This window comes from Panthera tigris, chromosome B2 (genome assembly GCF_018350195.1).
Source record: "Panthera tigris isolate Pti1 chromosome B2, P.tigris_Pti1_mat1.1, whole genome shotgun sequence".
NCBI lineage: Eukaryota > Metazoa > Chordata > Mammalia > Carnivora > Felidae > Panthera > Panthera tigris.
Window position 1 is genome coordinate 118,828,648 of NC_056664.1, and position 23,888 is coordinate 118,852,535.

The following is a 23,888-nucleotide window of genomic DNA, read 5'->3' on the forward strand; positions in this document are numbered from 1 at the left end:
CCCAGTCTGGGCACGCACATTGTTTCAGCAGTTGGTGGGAGGGGAAAACTGGCAATGGGTGGGCCAGGTGTACTGAGTCCTAGGGCAGGGTCTCCAGGCATCTGTGGGGGTCTGCACTTGCCCTGCAAACACCTCCATATCTGAGGAAGTGGGACATGATAAATAAAAATCAAACATCATAGCAGCTCAAGAAAGACTGCAGAAAAAAGGAAAAAGCTTTATACTCAGGGGCACTTTTGTCCATATTGTTGAGAAAAGATCTCCATGTTTTTATTTTGTCCTGGTCTCTACAAATTATGCAGCCAGTCTTGTAAACAGGTAATATACTGCCAAGTACTGGATGAGGCTATTTTGGGACAGTTGAACTTAAGGAAATCTCTTGGTTATGAAAATCATGTCTTTCTGCGACATAATAGAACACCAAGTAATACATTCTGCAGAAAGACTTAACTAATTATAATTAGCAAAAGTTTCCTTTCTGGATTCACACCTTACACTGTAGGGATTCCTAGTGAGGATTTATAATGGGTGAAGTTTATTGGCTGGCTTCCTAAAACATTCTAGGTGTTAACTTCTCAGACAATGTGAAGGTGGAAGTCTATTAAAAGGTGACTTTTCAAATATGTAATTATATTATATGTGATTATTCGTTGCAAGGAAGGACCTCACAGGTATAAAGAATCAGGTATTTAAATTGCATTTCTTTAATTTTTCAGATACTATGGATTCGGGCTTGATGAAAATTCATAATAGATTAGCTTGGAATTCAGTATCTATGAGCTTTAGATGTAATTACAGAAATAATTGCATGCATTAAAGTCAGAAAGGATGCATTTCTGAGTTTTGAAATTCTTTTAACTTCTCTTTATACTTAAAATGGGGAAAGGATAGAATAGGAGGCAATACTTAAAAGCAATTGCTCAAATATGCGATTTGATTTTTTTGTTTTTAATTCTCAGAACTGAAAAACTTTATTTCCTACTGCAAGGAAGGGCAGAAAGACAGCAGGCATCAAACTGCAGAATCCATGCCCGGCCATCTTTCCCCACCTCCTGTTGGGCAGCTTTGCTATGAGAATGTGAACGGATCGTGTGTGAAAACTCCCTACTCACTTGGATCCAGGGTGATTCTGTACGCAGTGTTTGGTTTCGCGTCTTTTCTGGCTGTGTTTGGAAACCTGCTGGTGATGACTTCCGTTCTGCATTTCAAGCAGCTGCACTCCCCTGCCAATTTCTTGATTGCGTCTCTGGCTTTTGCTGACTTTCTGGTGGGGGTGACCGTCATGCCCTTCAGCATGGTCAGGTCTGTGGAGAGCTGCTGGTACTTTGGGGCCAGATTTTGTAGCCTGCACAGTTGCTTCGATGTGGCGTTTTGTTACTCTTCTCTCTTCCATCTGTGCTTCATCTCCATCGACAGGTACATCGCTGTTACTGAGCCTCTGGTCTATCCTACCAAGTTCACGGTGTCCGTGTCGGGGACATGCATCGGCATCTCCTGGATCCTGCCCCTTGTATACAGTGGTGCCGTGTTCTATACAGGTGTCAATGACGATGGCATGAAGGACTTAGTAAGTGCCCTCAACTGTATAGGTGGTTGTCAAATTGTTGTAAATCAAGACTGGATCTTGATAAATTTTCTGTTATTCTTCATACCCACCCTTGTTATGATAATTCTTTACAGTAAGATTTTTCTAGTAGCTAAACAACAAGCTATAAAAATTGAAAATACTGGTAGCAAGGCAGAATCATCCTCAGACAGTTACAGATCCCGAGTGGCCAAGAGAGAGAGAAAAGCGGCTAAAACCCTGGGTATCACAGTGGTAGCATTTATGATCTCTTGGCTACCATATACAATTGACACAGTAATTGATGCCTATATGGGCTTCATAACCCCTGCCTATATTTATGAGATTTGCTGTTGGGGTGCTTATTATAACTCAGCCATTAACCCTTTGATTTATGCTTTATTTTATCCTTGGTTTAGGAAAGCCATCAAAGTTATTTTAAGTGGAGAATTTTTAAAGGAGAGCTCATCAACCATCAGTTTATTTGTTGAATAAGTATGAACACGAAGTCGAGAAATTTAAAAATATTTTTAAAATGATACATTTATGATGAAATTAGATATAAGAAATGAATAAAGCCTTTCAAAATTGGGGAAATAGCTATATATTTTTCAAATTAGCTAGGAACAACATCACAAGAAGATAACTGCATTAAATCATTGCAGAAATATTACTGAACCAAACAGTAAATAATGAAGTGGTTTACGTACGTAATCTGCCTGGGTGCTCTGTACACGTCCTTGTTATATGTACTTGTCTCGTCCAATTTCATTGAATTCTGAATCTCATTTCGGTTGCGATCTCTCTAATCATTTTCTCTTTTATGGTCACCTCTCACCTCTCATGTATCTTCAAATGGTCTTTTACAACACTGTATTAATTTCTAGGGCTGTCATAACAAAGTACCACAGACTAGGTGGCTTAAACCAGAACAATTTATTCTGTTCCTAATGATTTCAAAGCTAAACTTCCAAAGTCAAGGTGTCAACAGGTCTGGTTTCATCTGAGGGCCCACTTCTTTTGCTTATAGGTGGCTAGCTTCTCTCTGTGTCCTCATATGGTTTATGCCATATTTATGTCCTTGTCCTAATCTCCTTTGTTAATACACATTTTAAATGTTTATTTATTTTGAGAGAGAGAGAGAGAGAGAGAGCATTGCACCCACACATACAAGCATGAGCAAGAAAAGGGGAAAGAGAGAGAGAGAGAGAGGGAGAGAATCCTAAGCAGGCTCATGCTGTCAGTGCAGAACCTGACACAGGGCTCAATGACACAAAGCGTGAGATCATGAGCTGAGCCGAAATTAAGAGTCGGAGGCTTAACTGACTGAGCCACCCAGGATCCCTTTATCTCCTCTTCTTGTAAGAAGCCCAGGAATATTGGGCTGGGGATCACCCTTTAAAACTCTCTTTGATTACCTTTTAAAAGGTCTTATCTCAGCACATGGTTCCATTCTAAAGTACTAGAGGTTAGGACTTTGATATATGAATTTTGGAAGGATACCATGCAGCCCATAACAGGCACAAGCCCAGAGTTGGTGACACTACCCAAGGGTCTGTTCAGCAAATGATTTGTGATACTGTCTGTACCTTCCAGGAGCTTTTGGGGCAGGAGGTAAGCCTTTCTTGCTTAATGGCTGGGCAGAATCTTGGAATATTCACCTGTAACATCCTGGGGTCAGTAATTTGGCCTTGGAATCAGGTATTAACTACGGACATTGCACAGAAGTGAAAAACCGCTAATGGAAAAATGTGCCACAAGAAAGGTGGCCCAGCGATCATTAGCAATTGGAAATTCTGCAAGGGAAAGAATGATCAATTATTGCTATCAGTGACACTAACTTTTCTCACCTGAATATACTGCATGCTTCCCTTTCCCAGAATGTTGTGGGGGTGAAAAAGTCTTTGCTGGTGCTGCAAAAACTTCTAATAAAAAGGATATAAAAAACGATGCTCTAATTTTACATTTTGCTCTCTGGAATATTTTACATTGTTGATGTAACAAAAGTATTCTGGAATGCATATGTACAGTATTTTGTATAGTGAATCTAAATTGTAATAGAGTACTGGTTTCAAAACCATTTTTTTTTCTCTTTTTGGTTTATCTTTGGGTCACTCAATTAAGATGATTGAAATCTTTTTTTTCCCATTGGCGTTCACTGAGATTTTTCATTTTTTTCAAGCAAATATTGAGCATAAATTACAGGCAAGTACCTGAGTTAGGAACAGCTAACAATAAAAAGTATGTTTTATATAGTGTTTTCCTCAAGGAACATGATTTTGTAGGTAATAGGGGCTACACATTTTAAATTACGTTATTGAGAATGAAAAAAGTGTCAGAGATGCTCAGTCTTGTGAACAGAGGACTCATTGTCACTATTTGTCATAAGGGTGGTGTTAGGTGTTGGGCATTTCTAGGACATTGTCTTCTCACTCACATGTGGTCTCATGAACTGAGGGCTTAAAAATTGTCAAAGACTCTACTTCCTTAGTAGGAGGGCCTTTCGATGAGTCTTCAAGCATTGGACTTTCATAGGCAGACAGGAGTGTGGACATTTTTTGACAGGAGGGTTAATTTCCACAAATAGAGGATTGGCTTGGCCAACCGTATGACAATGAATACATTATAGCACAATGACCAATTCGTGCTGCCACTTACTATATACTCAATAGATCAGATTGGCTGTCACAGCTTTTAAAAAGGACTTCATGTTCCTTATTTTTAGAGTATAGAGGACAAACATAGAAAAAAGTAACTGAGAGAGTAGAAGGGTCCCATTTTATAAATGTCTCATAGCATTACATTGTTGCTAAATTACAACGAATATGACAGAAGTTCAAAGGCAAATTAAGGATTTTTGAAATTTATCTTATGGGCAAGCAAAATATATTGTGGCAAATGCTACCAAGACTTCCAATACAATTCTAAATATGAAATCTGCTGGGTATGTGAAACGTCACAAAGGAGAGAAAAGAAAGAAATTAGATTCTTCCATGTATTTCATGATAGTCTTTCCTAGGAATGACTACCCGAGATATGGATTCAAAAATTCAGGATTAAATTCTTTGTTGTATTTTATCCTTAGTTTAGGAGAGAATTAAAACTTAATATAACTGGTCAAGAAGTAAAGAAATGTAAAGTAAAGAAATCAACATAAATATGTTTTCAGGATAAAACTAAGTTAAGATCAAGGAAATTGTGGGATGTTGGGAATTTCCGATGTATTATGATGTAGAATACAGTGTTGATTATGATATCAAATTTGAAAAAAGGTGTTCTTCAAGTTCAATTAAATATTGTTTAGAGTGAGCTTCTCCAAGCATCTACAAACAGATTGACTGACGTGGTGAACGAGGTCCTATTTCCTACCGCTGATTCTGCCCATTTCTCTGCTCTGTCACTTTTCTGCTTCCCTGTCTTTGGTGGTGGTGGTGGCGGGGGGTTCGGGAGGGTGGTGAATTTCTTGGTATTTTCACTTTTTATGCTTACCTCCCTGTTAGCTTCAATGCTCATTTTCTTCTTCCTCTTCTCTATTAATGTCATGTGCTCTTGGCCTTCCCCTAGACTCTTGTTTTTTTCAGCCAACTTTCATTCCAACATTTTCTTTTGCTGGAGTTCTTTTCTTAAATGTCCTCAGCTCCCTCTGCTTCATGCTCTAGCGAGGAGTTGAGTTCCTCTTACTTCTCTTCCAACAGTAAGGGAATCGGATGTCACATTCAGATCTGGCTCAAGCCTGACATTTAATGTTTAGAGGACATTGGACAATTAACCATGACAAAATGATACATTCACCACAATAAATAGTTCTTCAATATAATTACTTTCATGTGGTATGTCACTTCATTTCTTCCTCATGACATGGGAATAATTGCCCTATACTGACTGGCATATTATAAACATCATCTACCGCTGTCATAATTGATCATAATGCAAACTTATGATGTGACATAGTCATGAGGAAAGATGAGCCAGTCAAGAAGTTGTGTTTGAATATTTTGATATCTATTTGGGAAAAAAAAAAAAGTTCTGATTCTCACTCTTCCCTTACTCACACATGTGCCCTTACATACATATTGTTCAGGACAGATCTTAGTGTAAAATATAAAGCCAGGAAAATTTAGAAGATAATGCTGGAGATTATTTTCATAGTTTCTCATGGAAAAGATTGCCAGGTTAACTATAGATTTAATATTTCCACATGGTAAGTCAAAATGTCAAAAAGATAAACTTGAAAAAACTCTTTAGAATATTTATTTTATTCTAATGGTTTTTGTTGAAAATGGAGGAAAAAAAAGATGTTTGGGGCACCTGGGTGGCTCAGTCAGTTGAGCATCCGACTTCAGCTCAGGTAGTGATCTCACAGCTCGTGAGTTTGAGCTCCATGTCGGGCTCTGTGCTGACAGCTCGGGGCCTGGAGCCTGCTTCGGATTCTGTGTCTCCCTCTCTCTCTGCCCTTAACCCACTTGCATTCTGTCTCTGTCTCTCTTAAAAATAAATAAAAATCAAAAAAAATTTAAAAAGAAAAAAGAAAAAGATGTTTGTTTTCTTGGCCTTGAGTCTCAAAAGTCTAGGCCCTGGGAGAAAGGAAAAAGAGCCTACCTTGAACAGATTTGGGGAAGTAAGGGCTATAGAAAAGCTTGCCTACATCCCCGAGCAAGAGTAGAAAGATAATTGGAGTACAAAAATAAGTGAGAAAATAGTGAAGGTCTCTGAGGGAGGAGCACCCGATTTCTCCTGGATACGGTCTGGTCTGAGAAAAGGGGTGATATGCAACTGATATGCAATTGTGGTGGGTTGAATAAGAACCCCACAAAGAGATCCATATCTAGACCCTGGAACCTATACATATTAAAGATTATTTGGAGAAAAAAAATAAAGGTCGCTGAAGGTGTGATTGAGTTAAGCATCTTGAGATGGGGAAGTTAGCCTGGATTGTCCAGGTGGGTCCAAAAGGCCATCACGAGAGTCTTTACAGGAAAGAGGCTGAGAGAGATGACACACACGGAAGAGAAGGCAGTGTGATCACACAGGTAGAGACTGGAGCGACGAGACCACAGCATGTCAGCAGCCAGCAGAAGCAGGGAGAAGGATGGATTGTCCCCAAGCCCCCGCAGAGGGCGCACCGCCTTGCTTTGATGTTGGATTTCATGCTTTCAGCCTCCAAGACTCTACAGGAATAAAATTTCTGTCGTTATAAGCCCCCAAGTGTGTGATGAGTTGTTACAGCAGTGACAGGAAACTAATATATCAAGTCTGTTTGCAGGGACAAGCTCCAAATGCAAGGGGAAACTCGTTCTCCTTTCCCTGGACAGAACTCAGTGTGTATAAAGACCACCGGGCAGAAATGGCTGCATAGGCTGAGCACGTAGCCTGAGACAGCACCACAGAGCACCTCATTGCTCTGCGTGGTACAGGGACAGTAAAAGATTCTTGAGCCCCTGATCATGCCTTGGAGTCATGACAGGTCCTAGAAACCCCTCCAAATGTTCCACCGCCCGTGATGCCACAAGTATAGCTGAATTTTTCTGAAAAGGGAAAGGAATTGGCCGATAAATGTAAGAGCTAAAGAAGCCTTACTACCAGGTAGGAACGATGACTGCTCTGTGACAGGACTGGGCCCACGTCCAGAAACCAGGCAGGACATCTCATTGAATATCAGGGAGAGTGGATGGTCACCCAGACCAGATCTCTAATCTACAGAGTCATTGGTGATGTGTGGTTGACTCAGAGAAGAAGGTAGGGAAAGCCCAGATAGACGGAGAGGAAGTTTTTATCACTTGGAAGTTAGGGGCATGGCACAGACCTTAGGTTCATTTATAGTTGTACAACATAGAGGAGCAGAACACAAAACCTGGGGCTAAACTGCTTGGATACAAATCCCCAGTTACCATTTACTAGAAGTTCACGCTGGATAAGTGATCAACTTGCAGGGTTTCAGTCCTTCATCTGCAGAATAGGGTTAGCAGCTATGCTGACCTCATTGGGTTTTGTGTGTGTGTCAGTTTAATAACTGAATACATGTAAACTCCCAAGATATAGCAGGTGTTCAAAAGTTGTCTGCTACTGTGAAAATGATAGTTGCCTAAACAATAAAGTAACACGTTTTGCACACCTGTGCCCTGTGTTCACAGAAAATACTTGTGGGTCTTTCTAGATTTACTACCATGTTTTAGGAAGCATTTCTGTAAAACAGACAATTAAAAGCCGTAAGATAAGAGCTATTACCCAAATTATAAGAAAAAAACTTTAAGTTTATTTATTTATTTTGAGAGAGAGAGGGAGAGAGAGAGAGCTTGAGCAGGGGAGGGGCAGAGAGAGGGGCGGGGGTAGAGGGAGTCTTAAATAGGCTCTTCACCATCAGTGCAGAGTCTGACCCGGGCCTTGAAACCACGATCTGTGAGTTCACGACCTGAGCCGAAATCTAGAGTCAGACACTCAACCGACCGAGCCACCCAGATGCCCCTCTGAGAAAACTTGTATAAAGATGTTAGGTAGGTGCTCCGCAGTTACATGTTGAGAAATACCTGGTTACTATGATGAGACAGAGTTGAAAGAGAACTTCAGAATGTTTTCAATTTCGTGGACGGACATGAGGTATTAGCAGAGGCTGAGCGGAGGCAAGGGAGGGAAGGAGGGAAGGAAAGCTAGAGAGAAAATGACAGACTACTCTGATGTAACTCAAATCTCTGAGTCAAGGACACCGAAAAGGAAGGGGCTTGAGACTCAGGTTTAAGACCCTCAATTAATCACATACTCTCAAACAAAAGAGTGGAACTCTTTCCTGGAGATAGAGGAAAGACTGATGAGGCTGTGAATTCTGAAAAAGCCAAAACAGCATGCCATTCACTGAGCCACACCTGGATGGACTGGAGCAGTGTAAAAGGTTGCCAGATTCATAGTCTAGAGGGGGGCTATTGATAAGCACATTATTCAGCGTTTAGGGTCCTGTGAACATCCGTGTTTTCATTATGAGATAGACGGCCATTTCATCCTAGAGGACACCTACAAAGACAATCCCAGTCTATGCATGCAGCATCGAGGCAGACTGCATAGGACCCTGGAATTTAGAGGAAAGCTTGGAAGAAGACAGTGGGATCCCATGACATAGGGGCTTACAAGAGAGTTAAAGACATGTTACCAAAAAATCAAGAAGACTGCCTTCTGTGGTAGGTGAGATCTTCACCTGCTAATATGTATGTTTTCTCTACCTCCACGCACTAGTCATCGGATAAAATCTGAAATGATCATTGGGATGTACAAAGCTGTGCACAACATCTGAATCTTTCCCTGTTCTTTACATTAGTACCTTCCTTTCCTCCTCATCCTTCTATCCAGGCCCTAAATTTATACCCTCAGTGAATTCTATTTATTCACCCCAGTTCTATTAGTTGTTGACGTCATTTCTCACTTTACACTTTTTAAATGTGTTTATTTTATTTTTTATTGAAATCCAAGTTAGTTAACATATAGTGTAATAATGATTTCAGGATAGAATTCAGTGATTCATCACTTACATGTAACACCCAGGGCTCATCCCAGCAAGTGCCCTCCTTAATGCCCATCTCCTATTTAGCCCTCCAGCAACCCTCAGTTTGTTCTCTGTATTTAAGAGTCTCTTATGGTTTGTCTCCCTCCCTGTTTTTATATTGTTTTTGCTTCCCTTCCCCTTTTGTTTCTTGAATGCCACATATGAGTGAAATCATACGACATTATCTTTCTCTGACTGACTTATTTCGCTTAGCATAATACACTCTCGTTCCATCCACGTTGATGCAAATGTCAAGATTTCATTCTTTATGATTGCTGAGTAATATTCCATTGTATATATATACCACATCTTTATCCGTTCATCAGTTGATGGACATTTGGGCTCCTTCCATAATGTAATTTGGCTATTGTCGATAGGGCTGCTATAAACATTGGGGTGCATGTGCCCCTTCGAATCAGCATTTTTGTATCCTTTGGATAGATACCTAGTAGTACAATTGCTGGGTCGTAGGGTAGTTCTGTTTTTAATTTTTTGAGGAGCCTCCATACTGTTTTTCCAGAGTTACTGCACCAGTTGGCATTCCCACCAGCAATGCAAAAGAGATCCTCTTTCTCTGCTTCCTCCCCAACATCTGTTGTTGCCTCCTGAGTTGTTAATGTTAGCCATTCTGGTAGGTGTGAAGGGGTATCTCATTGTGATTTTACATGTGTTAATTTTAGCTGGAAGCACAGTGAATTGTTATGTTATGTCTGTCTCTCACTTTAACATGGAAACTCCCGCTAAGGGAAGAAGAGATTTTGTGTTTATTCCTGTATGTTGAAGACCTTGCACAAATAGATGCTTCATAAATAACCAAATATAAATATTGCACTACACAAATGATTGAACTGCAGGCAGATTTATGGGCGTCTTGGGAGAACTTCTGTTCCCTGAATCTTTTACTAAAGCATCTAAACCTTTTTACTCATCTTGAAGAGAATATTGTCACATTTCAGTATTGAGTGTATCATATGCGATAGGTCCTTTTTGTACAGACCTCTATAGGTACAAAAGACCTCTAGTTTTTTACAGTAAGCTAAGAATTTTTCTTGTTAGTGATGAATACAGTTTGAAATTTATCAAATACATTTTCTCACTTCATCAGATGATTGTTAGATTTTAATCTGTTACAATGCTGATTTGTATTAATAGATCGTCTAATTTCAAAGCAAACTTTCGTTCTTGGCATCAACTCGAATCATGATGTATGATCTTTTTTATATATTTCTGGATTGAGTTTGTAACAGTTTGTGTAGGATTTTTTGCATCGTTGCTTATGAGTGAGAGTTTTCTCTCATTTTCCTTTTTCAAGTTGTCTCTGGGAGTTTTAGCATTGAGGCTACAGCCAAACAAACTTTAGTGGAGATAATTAAATATAAGTTTCTTGTCCCTGTTCACACCTTACGCTACAGGGATTCCACCTTAGCTTTTGGGTGTGGATTTGGGGTGTGGGATTCAGCAGTGCTTCTGGGGATTTTGTCATTACTCTTCAGACAGTCTTGGGGTGGGTGTAATAAAAGGTAACCGATAGATAACAAATCACACATATCTCACTAACGTTGACAAAGAGAAATATCCCTGTATCACGACCAGGTAAATAAAAGATTATTGACAAGTTGTAAGGCAAGAAGAAATCTTTGGGATTAGCAAATTGGTAAAAGATGTACTTGAAATTAAACAATTGCACTTAGAAAATGGATTCCAAGTATATTCTAAGGTAAGCAAAATAATGGTAACAATGAATTAAGCTAAGATTTGTTGAACATTTGAATTGAATATATTACTTCAAGTGTTCAGACATTAAAATTAATAGGAGTACCTGACAGGCCATGGAGATGTTGTCTGATAACTGTAACAAAGGTAGGCAGTTGCAAAGGACCTTTTCTCCGCCTTAGGAAATAAGAAACCGCTCTGCTTGGTGCGACTGGCCAAGGGCAGAACTTCTCCACGTTTACAAGCTGTTTGCAGCAGCACCATGAGCACCAACCCGTCCCCCGCTGCATCCGAGCAGCTCTGCTACCAGAACGTGACCGGATCCTGCGCGAAAGCCCCCTACTCGCCAGGACCCCGGCTCATTCTCTACACACTGTTCAGCTTGGGGGCTGTGCTGGCCGCTTTTGGAAACCTCCTGGTGGTGATTTCAATCCTGCATTTCAAGCAGCTGCACTCGCCAACCAATTTTCTCATCGCCTCTCTGGCCTGTGCTGACTTTCTGGTGGGGGTGACCGTCATGCCCTTCAGCATGGTCAGGTCTGTGGAGGGCTGCTGGTACTTTGGGCCGAGTTTCTGTACCTTCCACACGTGCTGTGATGTGGCATTTTGTTATTGTTCTGTCTTCCACTTGTGCTTCATCTCCATCGACAGGTACGTCGCTGTTACCGAGCCTCTGGTCTATCCTACCAAGTTCACGGTGTCCGTGTCGGGGACATGCATCGGCATCTCCTGGATCCTGCCCCTTGTATACAGTGGTGCCGTGTTCTTCACAGGTGTTCATGATGACGGGCTGGAGGAATTAGTAAGTGCCCTCAGCTGCGTAGGCGGTTGTCGGCCACTTATAAATCAGTTTTGGATTTTGATAGATTTGCTATTATTTTTCACACCTACTTTTGTAATGATGATGCTGTACAGTAACATTTTTCTTGTGGCTAGAAAACAGGCTATAAAGATTGAAAACATTAGTAGCAAAACAGAAGCATCAGGGACATACAAAACCAGGGTGAGTAAGAGAGAGAGAAAAGCAGCTAAAACCCTGGGTATCACGGTGGTAGCATTTTTGATCTCCTGGTTACCGTACATGATTGATTCATTCATTGATTCTTTTGGGGGGTTTATAACACCTTCTTATGTTTATGAGATATTTTGCTGGCTTGGTTATTACAACTCTGCTGTAAACCCTTTGATTTATGCTTTATTTTACCCTTGGTTTAGGAGAGCAATAAAACTCATTATAAGTGGTCAAGCATTAAGAGTAGACAGTTCATCAACGATGAATTTGTTTTCTAAAAAACCCTAAATTTCAAATTGAGGAATTTATTGATATATTGGGAATTTAATGACCCAGTAAACTGAGGAGGAAAAATGGTACCTCAATTTCAGGCGCATAACTTTTCTGCTTCGTTTTCGTGGTGAACTAAATAAACATCTTCAAGTATTTGACAGAAATGTGCTTACTAAACAATGGTTGACACAGAGTTTATATTTCCCAGTTTCCCCAAATCTGTGCACTTGCCTGTTTTGTCGGTTCTTACTTATTTTTCATGTCCAGGCCTCCCTTTCAACCTTGTCTTTAAGCCGCTTTCAAAGGTTTCCAGTGAAATCTCGCCATCCCTGTCTTCTCTGGACTCCGTATGCTTGACTTCCATTTTAAGCTGCTTGTTTCTTGGGGGCCCATCTTTCTGTAGCTCCTGGAGATCTCCGAGCCATACACATCGGTCACTCCAGACTTAGAGCCAGACTCAGAGCCAGACTCATATTTTATATCGTTGGAGATATTTTGTGGAATAATTATGAGCAGACCTTGTAAAATGCATACCAGAGATTGTCCTTTATGTGATTGTTTCTTATCCTATGAGGTATGTTGTTTTTCCTTCCAGCCATTGTGGAGGGCCGTTTTCTGTCATTTCTTTTTTCTTTATTACACTATCCAGAGTGGTACATTGTTGGTGAACTAAATAACAATATATTATAAGTTATGGTAGAAGGATGAACTGTTCAAGAAGGGATGATATGGTTTAAAGCTCTTTGGAGAATATTGTTAAACACCTTATGTCATGCCATTCACAAAAGCAAAACAAATTTCTTTCAGATGTTAGAAGAGTCAAAGAAAATATTTTATAATTTTTCACTGGAGGGACCCTGACTGAAACCGCCTGTAGCTTTCTGCACATAATTTAAATTTTAAAATTTCAAGGGCGCCTGGGTGACTCAGTCAGTTGAGCGTCCGACTTCGGCTCAGGTCATGATCTCATGGTTTGTGTGTTTGAGTCCCGGGTCAGACTCTGTACTGACAGCTCAGAGCCTGGAACCTGCTTCCGATCCTGTGTCTCCCCTTTCTCTGCCCCTCCCCTGCTTGTGCTCTGTATGTCTCTCTCTCTCTCTCTCTCTCTCTCTCTCTCTCAAAAATAAATAAAAAAAATTTAATGTTAAAACTTCAAAAGAAAACAAAGCCAAATTTGGGGGGAGGGAGGCAAACTTGAGGGAAATTACTGGCAGCGAACATGGTGAAGGGAAGGTTAATAGATTTAAAAACATAGAGGCCTTTTCCAAAACAGGCATAGCTTAACACCTCCCATACAAATAAATAGGCAATTTTACGGAGGAAAAAAATATGATTAATAAATACATTAAAATGCCAAATGTACACATAATTTTAAAATGTTAAAATGTGGCACTGGTTCATATATCAAGTGGGCAAATATTAGAAGAATAAGAAATACCTGATAACAATTAGGGTATGGAAAATTGGGCACTCTTGAGAAAATAGAACTTGCTCACATACATCTCTCAAGAATACAACTTAGTATCAGTTTTCGGAGGGGAATTAAAATTTTTTTATAAATTTTAATACACACATGTCATTTCTAGTAAGGAATCCAAAAAAAAAAAAGTCAGTCAAGGAAGCAAACATCACAAGGACATTTACTGTATAATTCTTAATTATTACTTGGAATAATCTAGGAGCAGTGTGTGCCCTAACCACATAATGGGATGTTTTGATGCCATTAAAAAGCACTAACAAGGGGTGCCTGGGTGGCTCAGTTGATTAAGCATCCAACTCTTGATTTCAGCTCAAGTCATGATCGAGAGATCATAGACATGGAACCTCCTTAAGATTGTCTCTCTCCCTCTCCCTTTGCGTCTCCCCTGCTCAAGCTCTCTGTCAAGAAAAAAAAAAAAGCACTAATGAGTTCTGTATAAGTTGATATATGCTCCCATATATGGATACACTTCCTACACGCTTTTACAAAGTGTAACTTTATGTGTAATAGACAGTATGTATCTGGTGGGGGGTGGGGTGGGGTGGAGAATTTGCTTTGTAATTTATCTTTATCATTTTAATGTATGAAAATGAGATGAAAATATTGAAATAGATATTACAATAAATAAATAAATAAACAAACAAAAGAGATACTACCCATACATGTCTCTACTTTTACCTGAGCATTGAAATTAGGTTTATCGATGTATTTGCTTGTTTTATTTCAGGGGAAGATCTTTTGAGTATATATCTCTGCTACATTTTTCTTCCTAAAGAACTGAAATTGTAGCTGCATTGGTATATTTCAGGGACTACATCTTAAAGTGATTAAATTATCTTAGGAATTACATCTTAATGTTGTTAAGCATTTGGGTTTTTGTTTGTTTGTTTGTTTTGCAGCAGATCTCTAAGTTTCTCGAACTCTTCCCCTCTAATAATAATGTGTTATATTCAGGAGCTATGGGAGCTAGCAACAGTCACTTCTCAATCTGTCATTTGTATTTTATTTTTACGCTTTAGGTCCCCTCTTGAAAAGCGAAAACAGCAACAGGGCAGATGTTCAGTCCATCACCTGCTTTGAGAGACTCAGCTTCCCAGCAGGCTGGAAGGAGCACTTCTCTTCCTGAAGGGGATGCCCCTGGGTCTGCTCCTTAGAGGCAGGGAGACGGATTCCTTAATAGACCTCACAGAACACCCATAGATGCTACTGTGGAGGCCAAGGCCCCTGGAGCTTGGATGTCACCCCGGGATGGGGGGGGGGGGGGAGGAAGGAGCAGAATCCCTAAATGTACTGGGATCTGTTTCTTGTTCCTGGTGGGCTATGAACCTCTAAGCAAGATTTAAGAATATTGTAAAACAAGGGGCAGCTGGGTGGCTCGACTTGTTAAGCCTCTGACTCTTGGTTTCGGCTCAGATCATGATCTCACAGTTTCATGAGTTCTGCCCCTCCCCCACTCACACTGTCTTTCTCAAAATAAATAAATAAACTTTTTAAAAAAGAGCATTACAGAAAAATAAATTGCACTGTAGCACACCTGAGTAAATGGTAGCCAAGAACTGTACCTGTCACCGTGTATATTGTATATCCTCTCCCCTCTCCACACCTTAGTGCACATTGTCCTCTCTGACGATATCCTCCTGTTTTTTTTTATGTTTATTTATTTTTGTGTGTGAGAGACAGCACGCGTGTGAGTGGGGGAGAGGCAGAGAGAGGTGGAGACACAGAAGCAGAAGCAGGCTCCAGGCTCTGAGTTGTCAGCACAGAGCCCCATGCAGGGCTCCATCCCATGAACCACGAGATCATGACCTGAGCCGAGTCGGTCACTTACCCAACTGAGCTACCCAGGAGCCTCTGGATGTTCTGTTTTTACCATAAATCTCTCTTCTTAACCTACTAGACACATTTTAAGTTCATCTCCTTGGTAAATTTGCTCCCAACACACTTGGATAAAACTCAGTATTATTATTAAAGCCTTTATTTATTTGTTTGTTTCTTTAATTTTACTTTTAAACTTTATTTATTTTGAGAGAGAGAGTGTGTGCATGTGAGCAAGGACAAGCAGGTAAGGGGCAGAGAGAGGGACAGAGAGAATCCCAAGCAGGCTCCGTGTTTTCAGCACAGAGCTGGAAGTGGGCTGGATCTCACCACTGTGAGATAGATCATGACCTGAACCGAAATCAGGAGTTGGGCGCTTAACCGACTTACGCACCCAGGTGCCCTGATCATTAAAGCCTTTATAACAAATAACTGACAGCCTTAATTTTGAAGGTAGCATAAATACCTTTCAAAATTGAATGCAAAGTAAAAATATTTTTAGATGAATAAAACCCGAGAATCTTCATTGCCAGCATACCCATGCAAAGAGAAAACTAAAGGGAGTTTTTTTTTTTTAATGTTTTAAAAAGTTTTATTTATTTTTGAGACAGAGAGAGACAGAGCATGAGCAGGGGAGGGGCAGAGAGAGAGAGGGAGACACAGAACCCAAAGCAGGCTCCAGTCTCTGAGCTGTCGGCACAGAGCCCGATGTGGGGCTAGAACTCACCAACCATGAGATCATGACCTAAGCCGAAGTCCGACGCTTAACCAACTGACCCACCCAGGCGTCTCTAAAAGGAGTTTTCAACCTAGAAGGAAAATAATCCCAGAGGAAACACTGTAGTGTGGGAAGTAATGAAGTGTGCCACAGAGTGTCAATACCAGAAAAATAAAATGAATGCTAAAAGTAAAAATAAATGTCTTTTTGACTTAAATTATACGCAGAATTAAAATAAATGACCGCGGTAGCAATAAAATGGCCAAGACAAATGGAGTTAAAGTATATATTGAAATGCCTGGCAAGCTTTTGCATTGCCCTGAATTGGCAAAATTATTAACACTGGAGAATTTAATTAATCAGGGATACATATTAAAACTCTAGGATTCCAACACAACAGTATAAGTAAGTCCAATTTATAATTTCATGGGAGAAAAAGGGTGAATAATAAAAAATAATAATTTAAAATGAGTCCAGAGTAATAAAAGAACAAAGAAAAAATGTGAAGAAAAAATATATTTAGTTGGTTTAAACCCAAATACAGCAACAATTATATTAAATATGAGAATACACATTCAGATTTTAATCCAATTAAAAGATGACCAGAAGACACGAACAGACATTTCTCCAAAGAAGACACCCAGATGGCCAACAGACACATGAAAAGATACTTAACATCACTCATCAGTAGGAAAATACAAATCAAAACTACATGAGATATCACCTCACACCTATCAGAATGACTAAAATAAAAAATAAAAGAAACAACAAGTGTTAGCAAGGATGTGTACATAAAGGAACTCTCTTGCACCGTTGGTGGAAATGCAAACTGGTGCAGCCACTGCAGAACACGGTATGGAGTTTCCTCAAAAAGTTAAGAACGGAACAACCCTACAATCCAGTAATCGCACTTCTGGGTACTTACCCCCAAAATACAAAAACACTAATTAACAGGGATACATGCACCCCTATGTTTATTGCAACATTATTTACAATAGGCAAACTATGGAAGCAGCCCAAGTGTCCATCAACAAATGAATGAATAAAGCAAATATGGTACACACACACACACCACATGCAAATACAATGTAATATCACTCAGCTCTAATCAGATAGAAATCTTGCCATTTGCAACACCATGGATAGAACTAGAGAGTGTAATATTAAGCAAAATAAGCCAATCAGAGAAAGACAAATACCATATGATTTCACTCATCTGTGAAATTTAAAGCACAAAAAAAAAAAAAAAATTAGCAAATTAAAAAAAAGGAGAGAAAGAAAGTCATGAAATAGACTCTTAATTGTAGAGAACAAACTGATGTTCTCTATAAATAACAGAAGGGAGGTGGGTGAGGGATGAAGGGTGAAATAGGTGATGGGGATTAAGGAGTACCCTTGTGATGAGTTCCTCCATGATGTATGGAATTGTTGAACCACTATATTGTACACACGAAACTAATATAACACCATATGTCAACTATATTGGAAGAAAATCGAATAAAATAAAGTAAAATGAAATAAAATAAAATTTAATCCAAAAAATGTGTCAAATAAAACTGAAATGAAGGGCATAACATGATAATAAGACAGAACCTAGTAAGTGTATTTCATTATGACCCATAGATTTGGTTTTGGTAGAAAAGGGAAACTGATTAGCTATGCAATTAACAGTGGATGGAATAGTTATTTCGGAGATGAAGACTTATTCTTGGTAGTAAGACTGGAAGGTGCTCTACATCTCATGCACAATGCAATTAAACTACTTGATTCTATTCTAGCTTTAGTTTTGGGGCAATCAGACACCAAGATTTCAAAACCGGGGCATCATATCTTTGGGGTAGGAATGAATACATAAAAATAATACTTGCTATTTTTCTCTAATTTCTAGAATAATGTAAATCAACATTATCTACCAGCACATCATTTCTATTATTATACAAATGCTATGAAGTGGCAAAATTTCCTGAAATAGTGTATTATTTCTGACTATACTGTGTTTGTAAGAAACTCTTATCTTTATTGGATTTTACAGATGATTAAAGGCACCCTAGAATGTTTAGTATCATTATACCCACAATTCTTCAGTTCCAACACTGAATATCATCAATTTCTTCTGATTCTAGTGGTTTCAGTAGAGTAACTTTTTCTCATCCTGTTCTGCAAGCTAGAGAATCATCCTGCTGCCTCATTTTAAGAACAAGGAAGCTAAAACCAAAGTGTTCTAGAAATCTGGAGAATATCATAAAGCTTCTGGATTCAAATAAACACTTTCAACATCTAGTTTAATACATTTACACTTGTCTTTTTTTAGTGCCTTTCAAAATTAGACAAATCATCTAATTTTACCACTTCCTTTCCTAGATCAACATACTGTTCTATTTTTGTAAGTTTCTAAAAACTTTCATTATAAAGGAACGAACTACTTCCCTCATTATTCTCTTCTGTGAACTTATTCTGGTTGTGTGCTGCCTTTGCTGTTGGCCTTTGCATCAGTGAACATTTATTAAGTGCTTCTGTCTTAAGTGGCACACGTGGGCTCTGGAACTGGAAAGATATAACAATAAAGCCAATTTCAACCTAATAATGATTCATCCATGTCACGGAGCCCTCACTGTGTGCATGGGATCCCTTACCTGCACTCTCAGTCTTCTCAACAACCCTGCAAGAGGGCCAATGTTATTACTTCTGTTTCCTAAGTGAGGAGACTGAGGCTTAAAGAAGTGAGTAGAAGGCCAAGGTAGCATATTTGTTCAACAACAGAATCTTATTCATAGCCAGGCAGACAGAGAGTAAGTGCAGCAAACACCAACTATTCTTCCTTACAGAGGAGACTGTGGCCCCACCTCTGTATTCAGGTCATTAGGAGCCATTTGGAACATGGGACTTTCCTTCTACCAAGGGCAGTATGAGCATCATAAAGAAAAGTGCAAAGTTCTTTGGGGAGATGGGGACATCGGAAGGAGTAATTGATTTGCTATGGTGTAACATTTTAATCTACAGTTTTTCACTCATCCATACTTCTTCATTCTGGAAATAGCATTTTACCATACAAGGTATTGCCCCCTCTCTCTGGTCTCTCGATTATATTTTAGAAATTGTTGGGTCCATTCAAGGGAGCTGAAGGGGGTGGGGCTGGGCACCTACTTTAAGATCTTCCTCTGTTACGCCTCGGCTCAAAAAATGTAACACTCTGAATTTGTTTTGATCCTGTTGATTGTGGTAGCATTTTCTAAACCTGTCCTAAATTGGACCCTGAAAGTTGTGGGGGACAGGTGAAAAGGGGAAGAATATAAATACTAACTGAATATCCTAAAAATTAGCTAAGAGGGAATAATTAGAAATTAGACCCGGTAGAAAACTGGAAGATGTCTAGCTCTTTGTTTTATAAACTAAGGTACGGAGATCTGGGCTTCTGTCCAGGTTCTTTCTGGAACAAGCATCAGGTCTTCCCCTCATTCCTGCTTCCAGACCACAGCAAGACTTTCATCCCTGTCTCTCTGCCTCTGTCTCTGTCTCTCGTCTCTCTGCCTTTTTCTTTTTTGGGCATAATATCCCTTTCTTATTAAGCTGCCCTCTGCTAGAAAACATCAGAAAACCCCAGCTATTGTTCTACTCTGTTCTCATTTCCTTTCCCCCACATATATTATATTAAAATTCTGTAAATATTGAAGTAGCTTGTTTGCCTTACCCTGTTTGAAGAAACCTCTTTATCCACACCTGCCTAAGTGCTTCCTGCATCATGAGCTACTGTCTTTTACCTTTTTACTACTTTTCACAATTTGTATTCATATATCCATTTGTTTGTTTACTTGCTTAAGGTTTGTTTCCGGCTCAAGATTGCAAACTTCATGAGACAGGGATCACGTGTACCCAGATTTTTTGTTCATTCCTTTGTTCATTGCTTTTCACCCAACTCCTGGCACTCAACAAATATATATTGAATTGATTAATGAATGAATGAATATATCTCAGAATATGAAGGGAGATATAAAGTTATTTCTCTGGCCTAAATGTGTGCATCATGTATCATTATTTTTTGCCTAGAATAATGTTTCTCAATAGGCAGGTCATTGAGACATTTATCTTCCAGAGGACACTTGTCAATGTCTGAAGACATTTTTGATTTACGCTCTTGGGGAAATTTTACTGAAATCTACCAGCATCTAGTAGCAGGGACGCTGCTAAATCCTTTTCAATGTACAGGACACATCCTTACATCAGAGTTATCTGATCTCAAATGTCAACAGTGCTGAAATTGAGAAAGCCTGGCCTAGACCTTTGCCTATGGAAACAATTACTATTATTTTACAAAACCAGATTCTCAGGAAATATTAGAAATAATATTAGAAAGAATCTAATTTTCTAGATTAGGAAGCAGATGGACAGATGGATTAATAATAATACCTGTGGCACTTTATAATTTGAAAAGCAAGTTCACACATGTGTAGGTCACAGCCCTGCAGTGGCAAGAGTCTTGACCCTTTCTTCGAGAAGTCTGAGTAGTGCTCTGTGGAGTTCAACATTGCAGGGCTAGGAAATTACCAAGGAATTGTGTTCCCATTTTCCAACTTTCTGGTCATTACTCCTTATTTGAATTCACTCAGCATCGGAACAGAAGTTCTATCAGTTAGAACCACAAATGTGTGTAGTCAGAGGGCTCACTGCCCATTTATCACGTGGACAGAGACATCACAGATATGCTTCCAGTGACAATGTCTGAGCACAGAACCGATCTCCTTTCTACCAGCACTGATAGTCATAATACCTCAGAAGTGCTGGTGTGTCTAAATACCATGCTGTTCTTTAAAGCTTGTGTGTGATGTATTTCACCAATCTCAAACCGTCCTTAATGTATGTTACCTTTTTTGTTTCTTGGTAGCCAGTGCAGACACAAGAATGGCTCCTGCCAAGAGAGAAAAAGCCAAGTATTAACTCTCACTATTTACACCATATTGTGTCTCTGTGCAAAAATCCAAAGAGGTACCTCATCAGGACTGACAATAGGGGAAAGACTCAAGTCTAAGAAAAAAGAAATCTTTGGCCCAAGAAGCGTGATGGCTAAGCTAATTTAATGTTAAGAGTTGTTTTATAGAATACCTTTCCTAATCATCACTGTTGAAAATAATCTTCCAAGTTCACACCTTATACTATAGGGATTCCATGCAGGGATTTCCCCTTTGATAGCATTTATTTATGTGGGAGGACTGCATGTCTTAGTAACACAGGTCCGACAACACAGAGATAAAGAGGAGGTGATCCTTCAACTCCACAGTTACATCCCATATCAGCAGCTGTTGCAAAGAAGAACACTAGAGGTAAAAAGAAAACCATATTTTTTTGTGAAAAAAAGGGAATTTTATCAAGTTAAAGAAACCAGGCATTATTTAGTTGAAATTAACACCACTAACCTTATACAATATAATTTTTAAATGTCTATTTATTTTGAGAGAAAGAGCATGAGCAAGCCTGAGTGGGGAAGTAGCAGAGAGAGGGGGACCGAGAGAGAACCCCAAGTAGGGGACGCAGGGCTCAAACTTAGGAAATGCCAGACAATGACTGGACAAAATCAAGAGGTGGATGCTCAACCGACTGAGCCACCCAGGTGCCCCTACAATATAATTTTGTTCAATTTTAGTTGGTTATATAGAAAGCATTTAAGATTTATAAGTGGAAAGTGGAAAGTGGAAAAACATTAGTAATAGTATCTGATAATTTCTTTAGACAACCTGGCATATTTACGTCTCCACGTGCACCATGAGCACCAACCCGTCCCCCGCTGCATCCGAGCAGCTCTGCTACCAGAACGTGACCGGATCCTGCGCGAAAGCCCCCTACTCGCCAGGACCCCGGCTCATTCTCTACACACTGTTCAGCTTGGGGGCTGTGCTGGCCGCTTTTGGAAACCTCCTGGTGGTGATTTCAATCCTGCATTTCAAGCAGCTGCACTCGCCAACCAATTTTCTCATCGCCTCTCTGGCCTGTGCTGACTTTCTGGTGGGGGTGACCGTCATGCCCTTCAGCATGGTCAGGTCTGTGGAGGGCTGCTGGTACTTTGGGCCGAGTTTCTGTACCTTCCACACGTGCTGTGATGTGGCATTTTGTTACTCTTCCCTCTTCCACCTGTGCTTCATCTCCATCGACAGGTACATCGCTGTTACTGAGCCTCTGGTCTATCCTACCAAGTTCACGGTGTCCGTGTCGGGGACATGCATCGGCATCTCCTGGATCCTGCCCCTTGTATACAGTGGTGCCGTGTTCTACACAGGTGCTTATGATGATGGGCTGGAGGAATTATCTCGTGCAGTCAACTGCGTAGGAGGTTGTCAGACCGTTGTAAATCAAAACTGGGTGTTGATCGATTTTCTATCCTTCTTTATACCTACCCTCGTTATGATAATTCTCTATAGCAATATTTTTCTTGTGGCTAGACAACAGGCTAAAAAGATTGAAGACACTGGGGGCAAAATAGTATTGTCATCAGCTAGTTATAAATCCAGAGTGGCCAAGAGAGAGCGAAAAGCAGCAAAAACCCTGGGTATCACTGTGGTAGCATTTATGATTTCATGGTTACCGTACAGTATTGACTCATTAATTGATGCTTATATGGGCTTCATAACCCCTGCCTACATTTATGAGATTTGCTGTTGGTGTGCTTATTACAATTCAGCCATGAACCCTTTGATTTATGCTTTATTTTACCCGTGGTTCAGGAAGGCCTTAAAAATTATCATGAGTGGTTGGGTTTTCGAGGACAGTTCAGCCACCATGAATTTGTTCTCTGAACAAATGTAAGCATTTGGACTGACGAAGTTCAATCTTTACAATTTCCATATGACATGAGTTGGTAAAAATCAAGTAAGACTATTAATGAAAAGAAAACCATTTACTCTTCAAATTTAACAGGATAAATCAATGCTTTCCAGTATTAACGGTGCACTTCCTTGTCATTTCTCAAAAAACAATTTGCATGACTGGTAAATGTCAAATCCCTATTTGTTAACGGCTACAGAGCTCACCATACCTCCTTTTCTGCACATACTTCCCTCCCTCCCTTTTGCTCTTTTATTTCATTGATTCTTCCCTTCGTAGCCTGAAAACACCTTTAAAAAAAAAAAAATTCTTTCCTCTTTTCCTTAGAAAGTTTTCTGCTCACTCCCAACTTGTCAAAAATTTCTCTGTGGTTAGTTTTCACATGGTTGTTGCCTTGTTTGTTTTTGTTTTTGCTTTTGTTTTGTTTGTTTTTGGCTTTGTTTTGCTGCTTTTCCCAAAGGAAAACTTGGGGCAGCAGCGAAATCTATTATGCTGGATGTCTGCATGGTGTCTGTGTCAGGAATTTGCTTCAGCAGCTCCTGGATCCTGCCTCTTGTATACAGCGTATACACTGGGTGCCTATGAGGATGGGATGAAGGAATTGGTAAGTGCCCTCTGTTCCATACGTGGTTGCTAGCTTGTTATAAATCAATTCTGGATAGTGATAGAATTTCTATTATTTTTCACATTTAGCTTTCTTAATATTACATCTAGTAATATTTTTCTTGTGGCTAGAAAACATACTAAAGAGATTGAAAATATTAGTTAGTACAAAACAAAATCATTATCAGGAACTTGCCAGGCTAGGATGGCTAAAAGAGAGAAAAACAGCTGATACCCTGGCACAGTGTAGCATTTTTGGTCTCATGATTACCACATGCAATTGATTCATTCACTGATTCTTTTTAGGGGTTTATAACACCTTCATGTGTTATGAGATATTTTATTGGGTTGGTTATTGTAACTCTGCTCTAA

At 39.6% G+C, this 23,888-nt stretch overlaps 2 protein-coding genes across 4 annotated transcripts in view; both read left to right on the plus strand.

Moving 5' to 3' along the window:
- The window catches only part of LOC102949781 (trace amine-associated receptor 8), a 45,885-nt gene extending 32,887 nt beyond the window's left edge, over nt 1-12,998 (plus strand). The window contains exons 1-2 of one of the 3 annotated variants that reach the window (XM_042987167.1): nt 1,552-1,567; nt 10,988-12,998. In XM_042987167.1, coding sequence (XP_042843101.1) covers nt 11,068-12,105 — 1,038 coding nt within the window. In that variant the 5' untranslated portion in view covers nt 1,552-1,567; nt 10,988-11,067 and the 3' untranslated portion in view covers nt 12,106-12,998. Of the gene's footprint in view, nt 1-959; nt 2,060-10,987 lie in introns of those variants that run through there. The other 2 variants (XM_042987166.1, XM_007078619.2) reach the window with 2 other exon arrangements.
- An 8,859-nt stretch (nt 12,999-21,857) lies between these two features.
- Nucleotides 21,858-22,949, plus strand: LOC102949477 (trace amine-associated receptor 6). The gene has a single exon (XM_007078618.3). It carries the CDS (start codon nt 21,858-21,860, stop codon nt 22,893-22,895), a length of 1,038 nt encoding a protein of 345 aa, XP_007078680.2. The 3' UTR covers nt 22,896-22,949.
- The last annotated feature ends 939 nt before the right edge of the window (nt 22,950-23,888 follow it).

What these genes read in the sequence shown, in the direction of transcription:
- LOC102949477 (XM_007078618.3), top strand. Translation starts at nt 21,858, where the DNA reads ATGAGCACCAACCCGTCCCCCGCTGCATCCGAGCAGCTCTGCTACCAG.